Source organism: Xenopus tropicalis, chromosome 10 (genome assembly GCF_000004195.4).
Source record: "Xenopus tropicalis strain Nigerian chromosome 10, UCB_Xtro_10.0, whole genome shotgun sequence".
NCBI classification, from domain to species: Eukaryota; Metazoa; Chordata; class Amphibia; order Anura; family Pipidae; genus Xenopus; species Xenopus tropicalis.
In genome coordinates, this window is record NC_030686.2 from 37,985,338 (window position 1) to 37,999,684 (window position 14,347).

The 14,347-nt window shown below is 41.0% G+C and overlaps 2 protein-coding genes across 4 annotated transcripts in view; one reads left to right on the top strand and one right to left on the bottom strand.

The window, feature by feature from the left end:
* The window catches only part of ada (adenosine deaminase), an 85,228-nt gene extending 75,230 nt beyond the window's left edge, over positions 1-9,998 (top strand). The window contains exons 7-11 of one of the 2 annotated variants that reach the window (XM_031894054.1): positions 5,399-5,470; positions 5,942-6,043; positions 6,265-6,332; positions 7,974-8,103; positions 9,325-9,991. In XM_031894054.1, coding sequence (XP_031749914.1) covers positions 5,399-5,470; positions 5,942-6,043; positions 6,265-6,332; positions 7,974-8,103; positions 9,325-9,429 — 477 coding nt within the window. In that variant the 3' untranslated portion in view covers positions 9,430-9,991. 2 annotated transcript variants of the gene reach the window in all.
* A 1,670-nt stretch (positions 9,999-11,668) lies between these two features.
* The window catches only part of pkig (protein kinase (cAMP-dependent, catalytic) inhibitor gamma), a 48,440-nt gene continuing 45,761 nt past the window's right edge, over positions 11,669-14,347 (bottom strand). For both annotated transcript variants that reach the window (XM_004918551.3, XM_002933162.5), the window contains exon 3: positions 11,669-13,783. In XM_004918551.3, coding sequence (XP_004918608.1) covers positions 13,704-13,783 — 80 coding nt within the window. In that variant the 3' untranslated portion in view covers positions 11,669-13,703. The remainder of the gene's footprint in view (positions 13,784-14,347) is intronic.

The window sequence follows — 14,347 nt, forward strand, 5'->3', positions numbered from 1 at the left end:
CAGCCACAAACATGAATCAATTTTATTGGAATTCCACGTGAAAGACCAATACAAAGTGGTGTACACGTGAGAAGTGGAAGGAAAATCATACATGATTCCAAACATTTTTTACAAATAAATAACTGCAAAGTGGGGTGTGCGTAATTATTCAGCCCCCTGAGTCAATACTTTGTAGAACCCCCTTTTGCTGCAATTCCAGCTGCCAGGCTTTAGGGTATGTCTCTACCAGCTTTGCACATCTACAGACTGAAATCCTTGCCCATTCTTCTTTGCAAAACAGCTCCAGCTCAGTCAGATTAGATGGACAGCGTTTGGGAACAGCAGTTTTCAGATCTTGCCACAGATTCTCCATTGGATTTAGATCTGGACTGTGACTGGGCCATTCTAACACATGGATATGTTTTGTTTTAAACCATTCCATTGTTGCCCTGGCTTTATGTTTAGGGTCGTTGTCCTGCTGGAAGGTGAACCTCCGCCCCAGTCTCAAGTCTTTTGCAGACTCCAAGAGGTTTTCTTCCAAGATTGCCCTGTATTTGGCTCCATCCATCTTCCCATCAACTCTAACTAGCTTCCCTGTCCCTGCTGAAGAGAAGCACCCCCAGAGCATGATGCTGCCACCACTATATGTGACAGTGGGGATGGTGTGTTCAGAGTGATGTGCAGTGTTAGTTTTCCGCCACACATAGCGTTTTGCATTTTGGCCAAAAAGTTCCATTTTGGTCTCATCTGAGCAGAGCACCTTCTTCCACATGTTTGCTGTGTCCCCCACATGGCTTGTGGCAAACTGCAAACGGGACTTCTTATGGTTTTCTGTTAACAATGGCTTTCTTCTTGCCACTCTTCCATAAAGGCCAACTTTGTGCAGTGCACGACTAATAGTTGTCCTATGGACAGATTCCCCCACCTGAGCTGTAGATCTCTGCAGCTCCCCCAGAGTCACCATGGGCCTCTTGGCTGCATTTCTGATCAGCGCTCTCCTTGTTCGGCCAGTGAGTTTAGGTGGACGGCCTTGTCTTGGTAGGTTTACAGTTGTGCCATACTCCTTCCATTTCTGAATGATCGGTGGAACAGTGCTCCGTGGGATGTTCAAGGCTTTGGAAATCTTTTTGTAGCCTAAGCCTGCTTTAAATTTCTCAATAACTTTATCCCTGACCTGTCTGGTGTGTTCTTTGGACTTCATGGTGTTGTTGCTCCCAATATTCTCTTAGACAACCTCTGAGGCCGTCACAGAGCAGCTGTATTTGTACTGACATTAGATTACACACAGGTGCACTCTATTTAGTCATTAGCACTCATCAGGCAATGTCTATGGGCAACTGACTGCACTCAGACCAAAGGGGGCTGAATAATTACGCACACCCCACTTTACAGTTAATTTTTTGTAAAAAATGCTTGGAATCATGTATGATTTTCGTTCCACTTCTCACGTGTACCCCACTTTGTATTGGTCTCTCACGTGGAATTCCAATAAAATTGATTCATGTTTGTGGCTGTAATGTGACAAAATGTGGAAAAGTTCAAGGGGGCCGAATACTTTTGCAAGCCACTGTAAGTATATATATATATATATATATATATATGGGACCCATTATTCAGAATGCTCGGGACCTGGGGTTTTCCGGATAAGGGATCTTTCCATAATTTGGATCTCCAGACTTTGTCTACTAAAAGATTTTTTTAAACATTAAATAAACCCAATAAGATGGTTTTGCCTCCAGTAGGGGTTAATTATATCTTAGTTGGGATCAAGTACAGGTACTGTTTTATTATTACAGAGAAAAGGGAATCATTTAACCATTAAATAAACCCAATAGGGCTGTTCTGCCCCCAATAAGGGGTAATTATATCTTAGTTGGGATCAAGTACAGGTACTGTTTTATTATTACAGAGAAAAGGGAATCATTTAACCATTAAATAAACCCAACAGGCTGTTCTGCCCCCAATAAGGGGTAATTATATCTTAGTTGGGATCAAGTACAGGTACTGTTTTATTATTACAGAGAAAAGGGAATCATTTAACCCCCCCCCCCCACCATTGCACCCAGGCAAAGGGTTGCCACATTTTATGTAATAAAATATCCGTATTTGGTTATTGGTATTTGGGGAATATCCGGTCATGTCACAGGGGGGGCGGGGAAATAGGGTGAGTGGGTGGGGAAATGGGCAGGGCATAGACAGGATGATCCTTATAAAGGGGAATCCAGCGGCGGAGAGGGTCAGGAAAGGGAGGGATTTATAGAGTATTACAAATTTACCACCAATTACACTCGGGATAAATTTGTAATTCCAGCCCTAGCAGGTGATGTACAGGCTGGGCCAATCATATACCGGCAGGGTCGCAACCCCACCCACCTAGACAGGCGCCTCTTCTGTCTGCCCCTGGCTCTGCCCCTGCTGCCAGTTCCAAGCCAATTACATATACAGAGGTGCACATGAAAATAAAGATGAAAAACAAATTTTGGGCCTAAAAAGTGATTTTTTTTGGAAAATCTCATTATATGAAAAAAAATGAGCATCTCACGTAAGGAATAGGAAAGGATTAAAGGAATATTTATCTGTAGGACGCCAAGTATTTGAGGCCCATAGATATTTTTATAACCTTACGTGTTCCCGGCCGCATTCCTATCGCTGTCCCTTTTCATGGTCACATTGAATAAATAAGGCTGAGTAAATAAGTGAGTGCAAGAGGCTCAGCGCCGTCCCATACACCCATATACAGCTGTCTGTGTTACTGGGACACACACTGCTCGTGTCAGTTCTCTACCCACACCAATCAATACACAGTACGGCTCATTTATCAACACTGGGCAAATTTGCCCGTGGGCAGTAACCCATAGCAACCAATCAGCCATTGGCTTTTTTTTTCAGTCAGCTACAAGTAGAACAATAAGTGCAACAATCTGATTGGTTGCCATGGGTTACTGCAAATTTACCCAGTGTTGATAGATGACCCCCACACTCCAGCAATGCTCATTTACTCCTCATTGCACCCAGTTGGGCAAAACACAGACATTTCTGACCTGCAGATTTCTTTGTTGGGGACATTTGTTCCTGTAAGAGACTCAAGTGGAAGCAATAAACAGTGCAGAGAAACAGCAAACTGTATATGTATATATATATATATATATATATAGCCTCTCATTATTATAATTACATACTCCCTTGGCCGTCTACATGACTTCTTCCAACCCTCCATATATGTTTTTATTGCTGCAGTTAAATAACAGCACTAAGTATAATAACATATTAAAGGGGAACTCCACCCAATAACTATGTGCATGATGAAAGAAAATGTAGCAGAAGAAGTCTGACTAATAGACAGATACTGATTCAAGAGCAATTACATTTGCAAATGACTTTAAAACCCCTGAAACTTTTTAATGAATGTATATTGTTATGTAATTAATTTAATGCTATCCCTGACAGCAGGTGTGTCTTTGTTGTTTATGCTGGGGCGCCATCTAGTGGCGGGCAGATAGAAAGAACTAGGGACGCTCTATTAGATTAGAATTCCTGTAGTCCATGTTTCTGTACATATAGAAATTATAAGGCACTTTTATTATGCCTTTTCTTACTACTTCTTTGTGTGCACAGTGGGATACGAGGGAAGTGCATCAGTGAGGGAAAAGGTGCCCCCTGCTACGAGCCTGCCCGCATGTTCATTTGCGTTAGTGGCAATAAGGGCGAAGACACAAGGAGCTACTTAGTAGCAGCTACTAAACACCAGGAAATACCCTGCCATAGACAACACTGAGAATTGCCTCTGCTAAAACACACATAGAGACAATTATCAGTAAATGATCAGCATTGTCTATTTTAGTAGCCACGACAAGTAGCTGCTACTAGTAGCTCTGTGTGTCTTCACCCTAATGTTTAAACTGCAGCAGGGGTTGGGGAGGGTGAATAGGATATTGTATAGTGATTGTGCCACTGCCATGAAAAGTTTGCTAAGGATTTAATTACATTATTTAAACGTTGCACTGTGCATGGAGAGTACTTACTAGTCCCATCATTGTGGCCCTAGTGTAGCTTATAAGCTTAGGACCCTATTACAGTCATGCAATGGTAGGACCCATTTAAGCATGAGCCGTTATATGTGTGGATGTGTTTGGAGTGGGGGTGGAAACCAGGGTATCCAAAGGAAACGTATAGTAGCAGCGGGATAATAGCGCAGGAGCCCCTATAGTAGCAGCGGGATAATAGCGCAGGAGCCCCTATAGTAGCAGCGGGATAATAGCGCAGGAGCCCCTATAGTAGCAGCGGGATAATAGCGCAGGAGCCCCTATAGGAGCAGGGGGATAATAGCGCAGGAGCCCCTATAGGAGCAGCCGGATAATAGCGCAGGAGCCCCTATAGGAGCAGCCGGATAATAGCGCAGGAGCCCCTATAGTAGCAGCGGGATAATAGCGCAGGAGCCCCTATAGTAGCAGCGGGATAATAGCGCAGCAGGATCTATAATATCATTAATGATATTTTTGACACAGAAAAAATAAACATTATGGCAGTACATTCTCCTGTATGCAAGCCTGTAAATATCTATACAGTGCTTATCCTTTCCCTAATGCAATAAAGGAGATAAGTTACTGGCAGACTCAGCACTTGCAGTGTTTGCATTCCTGTCAGTTTGTGTTTCAGTGTTTATGTGAGAGCAGTAAATTCCATCGCTATCAGGTCCGTCAGGACAAGGTGTTTGTTCTTCTCTGGGAATGCAAAATTTGTTATTATAGCAGTCCCAGAGTTTTATTGTAGCGAGCTTACAAGGTCACAGAAGTACGTTAGCGTATTCCATATGCCATAAATGCTGCAAAGCTGTAAATGGATGCGAATACTATGAGTAAAGGTGTCTATACACACTCCTTATACCTTACCTGGTGAATAAGCCCTAGCGAATAGAAGGAACCACCTTTGGAAACAGAAATTTCCGGAGTGAAGTTACCTCTGGTTGGTTGGTGAAAGTGTATGAATGACAAGATTTGGGGGTGGATGATTGATAGAAGAATGTTTGCCAATGGCAAGCCTGGGTGATGGGTAATGGAAGGATGTGAATGACATTGAATAATGTATGCAATGGTGTAGATGTCAGTATCAGGAGATGGTTAGATGATGGAAGTATGAGACCAGTATGGTCTGTGAATGGATGGTTGATGGAAGGAGATGAACAACAAGATCTAGAGATGTGTGTCTGATAGGAGGATGTGGATATATTGCAAATAAAGTCTATATATATGCAAAGGGGAAGGCTGGTTGATGGAAGGATGTGAATGGCAAGATCTGGGGATGGATGATCGATGGCTGAAGAATGTCAGTCAAGTGTGAGTGATGTTTGATGGAACAATGGTAATAATAAAATATTAAATATGTGCCTCTTTCATGACTTTCTTCATCTGTTCTGTTGTAGGAAGCAGTCAAATGTGGAATCCATCGAACTGTTCATGCTGGAGAAGTTGGACCTTCCAGTGTAGTGAAGGAGGTGAAGTACAATCTCATAGTAATGGTTTAGAATTATAGATGGAAATCTAGTTGTTGGGGTCCCACTAACCCTAAATACAAGGCAAAGGAGTAACCAACATTATTAGTCTCTGAACTTGTCACTGATCCCGGCCATACAGGGGTTGTAGGGGGAACAGGAGAACCAGTCTGATCAGTATTGATCCGGTGGGTTTCATAATCGCATTGTTCAAGGACAGCATTCAAATTGGTATTAATGTGTTACTCTTCCACTGGGTCTCCATATGGCCAAACAATTAAATCATCTTGATTTGGTCAAACACATTGGTGGCCAAATCAGGTAAAGATTCACTGGTTTGGCAGGGTCACCATACCAAGGAAGCCATTTTGCAGCCTACAGTCTTGGTTAACTGCACAATGAGTGCATAGACCAGGCGCTAGGTTCTCTTCTGCCTGGGAGTAATGACTATAAATTACGGTCTCTGTGTTCCAGGCTGTGGAAGTGCTGAAGGCTGAAAGGATTGGGCATGGCTACCACACTACTGAAGACCCAAATCTATATAAAGAGCTTCTGGAAAAGAATATGCACTTTGAGGTATGTCTGTTGGGGGTTGAGTGACTGACCTACACCACCGTTAAAGGACGTTCCAGTCATTGTAGGGGTATAATGAAGGCTTTGGGGGGAGTGTTACCTCTTCAAATGTTGATCTGCTCCTTAAAAATGGATCAGTCATGGGAGTGGGAGAATTTGAGGTTGGGGTTAAGGTATTGCATTCCTTGTGTTTATATACTAATATTCCTTTATGTTCCATCCAGGTGTGCCCGTGGTCGAGCTATCTAACTGGCGCGTGTCACCCAGATTTTACTAAACATCCAGCCACACAGTAAGTTATTACTTAGTCAGCCCATCGGCTGAACTGTTTAACAGAGACTTGGGGTGCCTAATAAAGGCAGCTTTCCAATATAAATTCTTTAGCAATTTCTATTGGCTTTACAGATAGTGGCCAATTCACTAAAGGTCGATAACGCTTTTTTGCGTTAAAAAGCATGCAATAATTAAGTCCCGATTCATCAAAGTCATTTCGCGTGCGTTGAGACGCATATCGCAAGCGCAAAAAAATGCATCATCGCAAAGCGTTATTTACCTCGCATTGCGTTAATTAGCGAATAGAAATAGTAATAACACATGATTCGCAAACACATATGAAGCATTAAACACTCTAAATATCGTGTTAATCTGTGTGAATATTAACCCCTACTTGGGGCAGGCGGTACTTAAAGAAAATTACGGTTCATGAGCTTTTGCCAACACAATATGGACTTAGCAGTGTTATTTATTCAAGTCTGTGTTGGCCCTAGAGTGATGCAGCCGCCAGTTTGCAGGGAAATGGGCATTTTCAGAAAAGTAGTTTTCAGAAAGTAATGGTTACGTGCGTAAAATCGTGAGCTAATATAGCATGCAGCAAAATATATCGCACGCACCGGGAAATAACGCAAGAAAAACGTTCATCGCGAGTTAAATAACGCAAAGAACATCGTGTCTTAATTATGACCCCTGTCCTTTTAGTGAATCGAGTGTTTAGTCGCAAAAAATAAGAAGCTATAAAATTTTTAACGCATGCTATAAATAGCGCTCGCTTTATCGACCTTTAGTGAATCAGCCCCATATTGTCAAATGATTTTTGCATTGTTGGTTTTATCTCTGACATTATTATTATTAACGTCTGAAGATTCTGCGCTAAACACTCGCCTTCCCTCAGGTACCTTCAAGTGTCGCCTATTCTCCCGCCTTACACACACCGATATTATCATATGAAACCTTAGGGCAGTGGATTTCAGACTTTTGTGGTTCAAGCCCCTCCCCCTTTTGAGGTTTTAACTTTGGTCAGAGACCCCCGTTACCTAACAAAAAGGACATACAGAAACATTGTTGTATTAGCCATAAGTATACCTAGGGAATCAAATGTGGCCTTTAGACTGAGCTTATTAGTTCTAGATAATCTAGAAAAGTAAAAAGGCATTTCCTCTAAATTGCACCCTAACTGCACCACACCAGTCACCAGTATATGTGCCCACTGTGGCCCAGTTTGGGAACCACTTGTCTAAACTAAAGCTGGTCATACAGGCACCAATACAATCGTACAATACATAGTTTCATACAATTTTCAGACCATGTGGACTTCAAATTATCATCCCCATAATTTTCATACCATGGCGATCAGTCGTTTATTCGATTAGAAAATTTTGGTCAGATAACGATAAATCTATGCTGTATCTGACAATACCCTTGGGGGGGCCTACAATAAATTCACTTTCATACAATTGGTGCCTGCCAGCTATTTCATGTTTAGAACATCCTCCCATTTATTATTTTTAGGGCTTTATCCTAAAATTTCAGTCTGAAAGTTGCATGTAAACGTACGACCCATATCCAAACATTTGTTGGAAGAAGACTAATATCTGAACGTGTATGGCCACCTTTTCCCCAGCCTCCCTTGACCCAACTTTACTCTTTCTCTTGACAGATTTAGAAAAGACAAAGCCAATTACTCACTGAACACAGACGACCCTCTGATATTTGGATCTACTCTGGACGTTGATTATTCAATTGCAGCGAAACACATGGGCTTCACAGAAGAAGAGTTTAAGCGAGTGGTAAGACACCTTCTTAAATTGTGCCCCCATTACATCCGTGAATAAAGTGGTGTCTCTAAACCAGTTGGTCCCCAATCAGTGGCTCGTGAGCAGCATGTTGCTCCCCAACCCATTGGTTGGTGCTTATTTTTAAAATCTTTGCTTGAAGGTTAGCTTTAGTTGTGTAAAAACAATATGTACTGATAAAAAGAGCTTCCTATAGGCTACCGATAGCCAATCAAAGCCTAGATATGGCACCCCGGGAACTTTTTCATGCTTATGTAGCGCTAAACTATCTGTATATCAGAAGTGATGTTGAAGGATGGGACTATATTTCTGCAATACCTGCTAGTCTTCCCCCAATTAATCTAGCCATAAGGACCTAATTATTTGGCCCCAAGGTCAATAACTAATAACAATAATAAGGAGTCTATGTCAGAAATCCAATGTATTCCTGTAAATGTTATATGCACCAGGTTTAACCAGTGTTAGCTAAGTTTTAGAGGTGTTTGCATTATCTATGAACTTTCAAAGGGTGGCCCACAAACCTGGTGCTTCCAAACATAAGCAGAATGGAGATTACAAATAAAATACATATTTAGATAGATGTTATTTCATGCCAGTGGTTTCCTACTGGTTGCACCAGTCACTTACCCCAGGCATAGACATGCAGAACTCAGTGCTGGCCCATAGTATCCTGCCTTGTTTGCATGGGGCCTCTACCTGCACATCTACAGGCTTCAAGCCAATACGTTAAAAAAGGCATTAAAACAAATCTGAGCCTTGTAACCAAGGGCTAGATTGTATTAAGAGAACATGCATTGGTGAAATAAAGATAGAAAAGTGTCCATCTTCTTGAACTTACAATGGCCCCCGGGGGTTATTGCCTTGGGATCAGGTAGTCCAAGGAGTCAAACATTTCTCTGTAGTGGCCTTCCATTTACTAATATATCAATAAGAACTAGCAGTTAGGCAGGTTATATATAAGCATTATGGTTGAACGTGATGGATGTACATCTTTTTTCAACCCAACTTACTATGTAAGAGAATGACTTGTGTGGAAGAGCTGAAGAAGAAGCAACTTCTTTCTAACGTTAGCCTATCCGCAGCCAATCACAGAAGATGTGCGCCTAATGCTCAAGGAGCATCATGTGATTTTATAAGACAGTTCCAGCCAACATGCACCCAAGATATTTTCTCAGTTTGTCTAATAAACTCTTTTTTCCCCTTTTGCCATTATAGAACATCAATGCTGCCAAGTCAAGCTTTCTACCTGAAAGTGAGAAGAAAGAGCTGCTGTATAAACTATATGAAGCCTACGGCATGATCCTTTCCACAGGACTCTGAGAATACATATATATATATATATATATATATATATAATACCAGTTATACATATTAAACACTCCCTGGGCAGAAGAGGCTTTCCCAAGTATTCTGAGTACACCCTAAACAGGATACACCCCCAACTGGGTTACATACAGTATTACAGCAAACCTAGCAAGGCATTATGGGAACAGTTCTCCATGTTCAGCTTGACCAATGTATCTACCAACAACACAACATTCACAGCGACCTACTGAAGGCTCTGTCTCATATATTTGCTTTATTAATTGTACATATTCTATGCATGAGGTTGGGCTTCTGCACTCTAATCCAATAAAGCCTGAGCTCCGCCTTAATGCTTATTAGTATCATGGAAAGATAAGTCTGGAGTCAATGAACGGGAAGAAGATGCACACATTTTCTCCTGCTCATAATCTAAAAACCAAAAATGAAAATACATATTTCGGTTTCTTTGCACATAAAGGTCGACACCTCTCAAATGTACCAAACATCCACAGGTTTCTCATGAAATATATGGAAATATATGAAGAAAATAAATAAGCAGTCTTAATTTTGATGCAAGTATTAAATTGTCTTTGGTTTCATATTGGTTAAGAACCCCCCCGCATATTGCTGCCGTTTGGTTAATGCTCACAGATATCTACACGGGCTTCCACACACATGCAAAAGTCCATCCAAGATCCCCAGCCTTAGCAACCAAACCTATCAAATCCCTAATGCAGTTTATAGCCGCACTTGGAGCCTTGGGTTTGAATTTTAAATTGGGTAAAATACTGTACATACAATCCTTACTTTAAATTGCAATTACATCTGTTAATTGCAGGTACAGTCAATCCAATCACAGTCATACAGTATCTACATTGCATTAAATTCCTACTTTGTTATGGATGGCCTATAGCATACAAGCAAGTCGCATCTTTTTGCAGATTAAACAAAGATAAATAAAATTATATTAAAATAACTTTGTAAATTAGCTTACCCATTCATTTAATAAGAAAAACTAAAAGACAAAACTCATCTACAAAGGCAACAATTATGAGTGTGATTTGCAGAAGTTTTTAGGTAAAGCCCAACCAATGGGACCAAGCTTTGGCCAGTGCCCCCCCTTAGCCCATAACAAGGTTACAGATATATAGAAACATTGGGGTAACAGTCACTCTGCTATAGTTCCAGGGGTACCCAGGGCACAAATAAGCACTCACCCCAAATCTCCCCCTAACTGGCCTTCAGGCTGGGCCCCCTTAGCTCATAACAAGGTTACAGATATATAGAAACATTGGGGTAACAGTCACTCTGCTATAGTTCCAGGGGTACCCAGGGCACAAATAAGCACTCACCCCAAATCTCCCCCTAACTGGCCTTCAGGCTGGGCCCCCTTAGCTCATAACAAGGTTACAGATATATAGAAACATTGGGGTAACAGTCACCCTGCTATAGTTCCAGGGGTACCCAAGGCACAAATAAGCACTCACCCAAATCTCCCCCTAACTGGCCTTCAGGCTGGGCCCCCTTAGCCCATAACAAGGTTACAGATATATAGAAACATTGGGGTAACAGTCACTCTGCTATAGTTCCAGGGGTACCCAAGGCACAAATAAGCACTCACCCCAAATCTCCCCCTAACTGGCCTTCAGGCTGGGCCCCCTTAGCCCATAACAAGGTTACAGATATATAGAAACATTGGGGTAACAGTCACCCTGCTATAGTTCCAGGGGTACCCAGGGCACAAATAAGTACTCACCCCAAATCCCCCCCTAACTGACCTTCAGGCTGGGCCCCCTTAGCTCATAACAAGGTTACAGATATATAGAAACATTGGGGTAACAGTCACCCTGCTATAGTTCCAGGGGTACCCAGGGCACAAATAAGCACTCACCCTAATTGGTCTTTAGGCTGGGCTTGAAGATGTATCTTCCAGAGCAAACAAGTATTATACCCAAAAATATCCTTCAGTTTGGAATTACCCTTCTAAAAGGGACCAACTTACAGTTACGGAACCACCAATTTAGAGCAATATGATAAAGAGGTACAATAATTATACAGTCACTATGATTTTTTTGCTGCCACAGATAATAAGATAAAAAGATGTTGTACAATGAGACTGGAAGAAAGAAGATTTCACCATCAGCATAAGAAGGGCTTATAAGTGCTAATAAGTGATTGAATGTTGAGGTTTACAAATGGGTTCAACCTAACTTCCTACTTGCATTTTGCGCAGTATTAGATTCATCAAAGGGACTTTCTTTATCTCAATGGTGCTTTATTCAATGATTTGTTCACACAGAGAAAACGACTACTTTCTTATCGATGAAGAAAAAAGTATTAAAAAAAAAAAACACCATTCATTCCTTTGCAAGTAATTAAATATCTATATATGTAGAATATATGCTTGGTTCTACATAAAAATAGTACTTAAAACTTTGGATTAAAAAAACAAAACAAATGTGGTCGGCAGTTTGTGGTTGATAGTTGTGCGGTGCTTGGGTACTTGGTAGTGTTTGGTCCGCTCAGATCCAATTAGGCAGTGCTTAAACACGGCTGGGGACGTGTGTGTGGTGCTTTCAATGATGGATTCTGTCTTACAGATCCAAGTTTGGGATCTTTCCCTGCAAGTAACCATAGAAATCTATCTGCCAAGTTCCCAATAATCCAATGTGAGTTCCATCCCATCTCTTCTCTATGGTTTCATCTTTATGGTTTAGCTTTATCTTCTGTGGTTTTACAGCCATGGAAATCTATTGTTGCATTAACTATAGGTGAAGTGGCTTCTTGATAATCCAAAGTGAGTTCCATCCTGTCTTTTCTCTATGGTTTTACAGCCATGGAAATCTACGGTTGCATCAACTGTAGGTGAAGTGGCTTCTTGATAATCCAAAGTGAGTTCTATCTTGTCTCTTCTATGGTTTTATAGCCATGGAAATCTATGGTTGCATTACCTGTAGCTGAAGTGGCTTCTTGATAATTCAAAGTGAGTTCCATCCTGTCTCTTCTCTATGGTTTTACAGGGATAGAAATCTATTGTTGCATTAACTGTAGCTGAAGTGGCCTCTTGATAATCCAAAGTGAGTTCTATCTTGTCTCTTCTATGGTTTTATAGCCATGGAAATCTATGGTTGCATTACCTGTAGGTGAAGTGGCTTCTTGATAATCCAAAGTGAGTTCCATCCTTTCTCTTCTCTATGATTTTACAGCCATGGAAATCTATTGTTGCATTAACTGTAGCTGAAGTGGCCTCTTGATAATCCAAAGTGAGTTCCATTCTGTCTCTTCTCTATGGTTTTACAGCCATGGAAATCTATTGTTGCATTAACTGTAGGTGAAGTGGCTTCTTGATAATCCAAAGTGAGTTCCATCCTGTCTCTTCTCTATGGTTTTACAGGAATGGAAATCTATTGTTGCATTAATTGTTGATAAAGTGGCTTCTTGATAATCCAAAGTGAGTTCCATCCTGTCTCTTCTCTATGGTTTTACAGGAATGGAAATCTATTGTTGCATTAACTGTAGCTGAAGTGGCCTCTTGATAATCCAAAGTGAGTTCCATCCTGTCTCTTCTCTATGATCTCATCTTTATGGTTTAGCTTTATCCTCTGTGGTTTTATAGCCATGGAAATCTATTGTTGCATTAACTGTTTGTGAAGTGGCTTCTTGATAATCCCAAGTGAGTTCCATCCTGTCCTCTGATTTTACAGCCATGGAAATCTATTGTTGCATTACTTGTAGGTGAAGTGGCTTCTTGATAATCCAAAGTGAGTTCCATCCTGTCTCTTCTCTATGGTCTCATAGTTATAGAGATCTATTGTGAAATCACTGTGAGTGCAGTGGCCTCCCCTGCCAAGTTCCTGGTCAAGCAACATCAGTTCCATTCCATTTCCACCCCATGGTTTCATAGTAAATGTCTCCAAGGAACAAATGATTATGTAACCATGATGTCACTTGCTAAAAATGCTGAATAAATAATTTTTTTAACATTTACAAGATAAAGGGGGCAAAAAAGTACCTTCAGGAAAATAATCAGTATAATTGCATATTGTTTCTTTTTCACTAAAGGAAAAATAATGCTAAGGCAAGTTTGGGTCAAGTGGATCTTCAAGAGATGCATTTTATATGTTGTTCACCAGAGTTCCTCGACATTTGTCACTCCGCAGGCTACTGTGTAAATGGAATTTTCCATATCCATAGTCCTGAAGTTCCCAGCAGGCAGGTTGCCCTTTGCATACAATGGTTTCTTTCTGTATAAAAATAGTTCATGTAGAGGTTGGCGAGACATATTGAGTTCATGATGGTGAGCTTCCATCTTGTGCTTCTGGAGTCTGTACCTGCCCACTGTCGGAAGACGTTGCCCCTTCTTTGTTTTCTGAAATATTAAATCATTTCTTAGTTACATTTCTTTTAAAAAACATGGATAAACATTAAGAGACTGAGCATCCAATAAGAACCCTGCCTACTCTGTGTACACTCTGTTCCTGCAATCAGCACCCTGGGTTCAAGTCCAGCCAGAGAGTTTCTACGTTTGGCTCAAAGGCTTTGCCACCACAAACCAACACTAATTAAAAAGTTATGTATATTATACAGAAGGCTTGCACTTTATTTATCCTGCTGTGCGTTCTTGGAGGTATTTTTACATAGAGTATTACAGGTATGGGACCCATGATCCAGAATGCTCGGGACCTGGGGTTTTTCGGATAAGGGATCTTTCCGTAATTTGGATCTCCATAACTTAAGTCTGCTAAAAATCATTTAAGTATTACATAAACCTAATAGGATTGTTTTGCCCCCAATTAGGGTTAATTATATCTTAGTTGGGATCAAGTACAAAAACTGTTTTATTATTACAGAGAAAAGGGAATCATTTAACCATTAAATAAACCCAATAGGGCTGTTCTGCCCCCAATAAGGGGTAATTATATCTTAGTTGGGA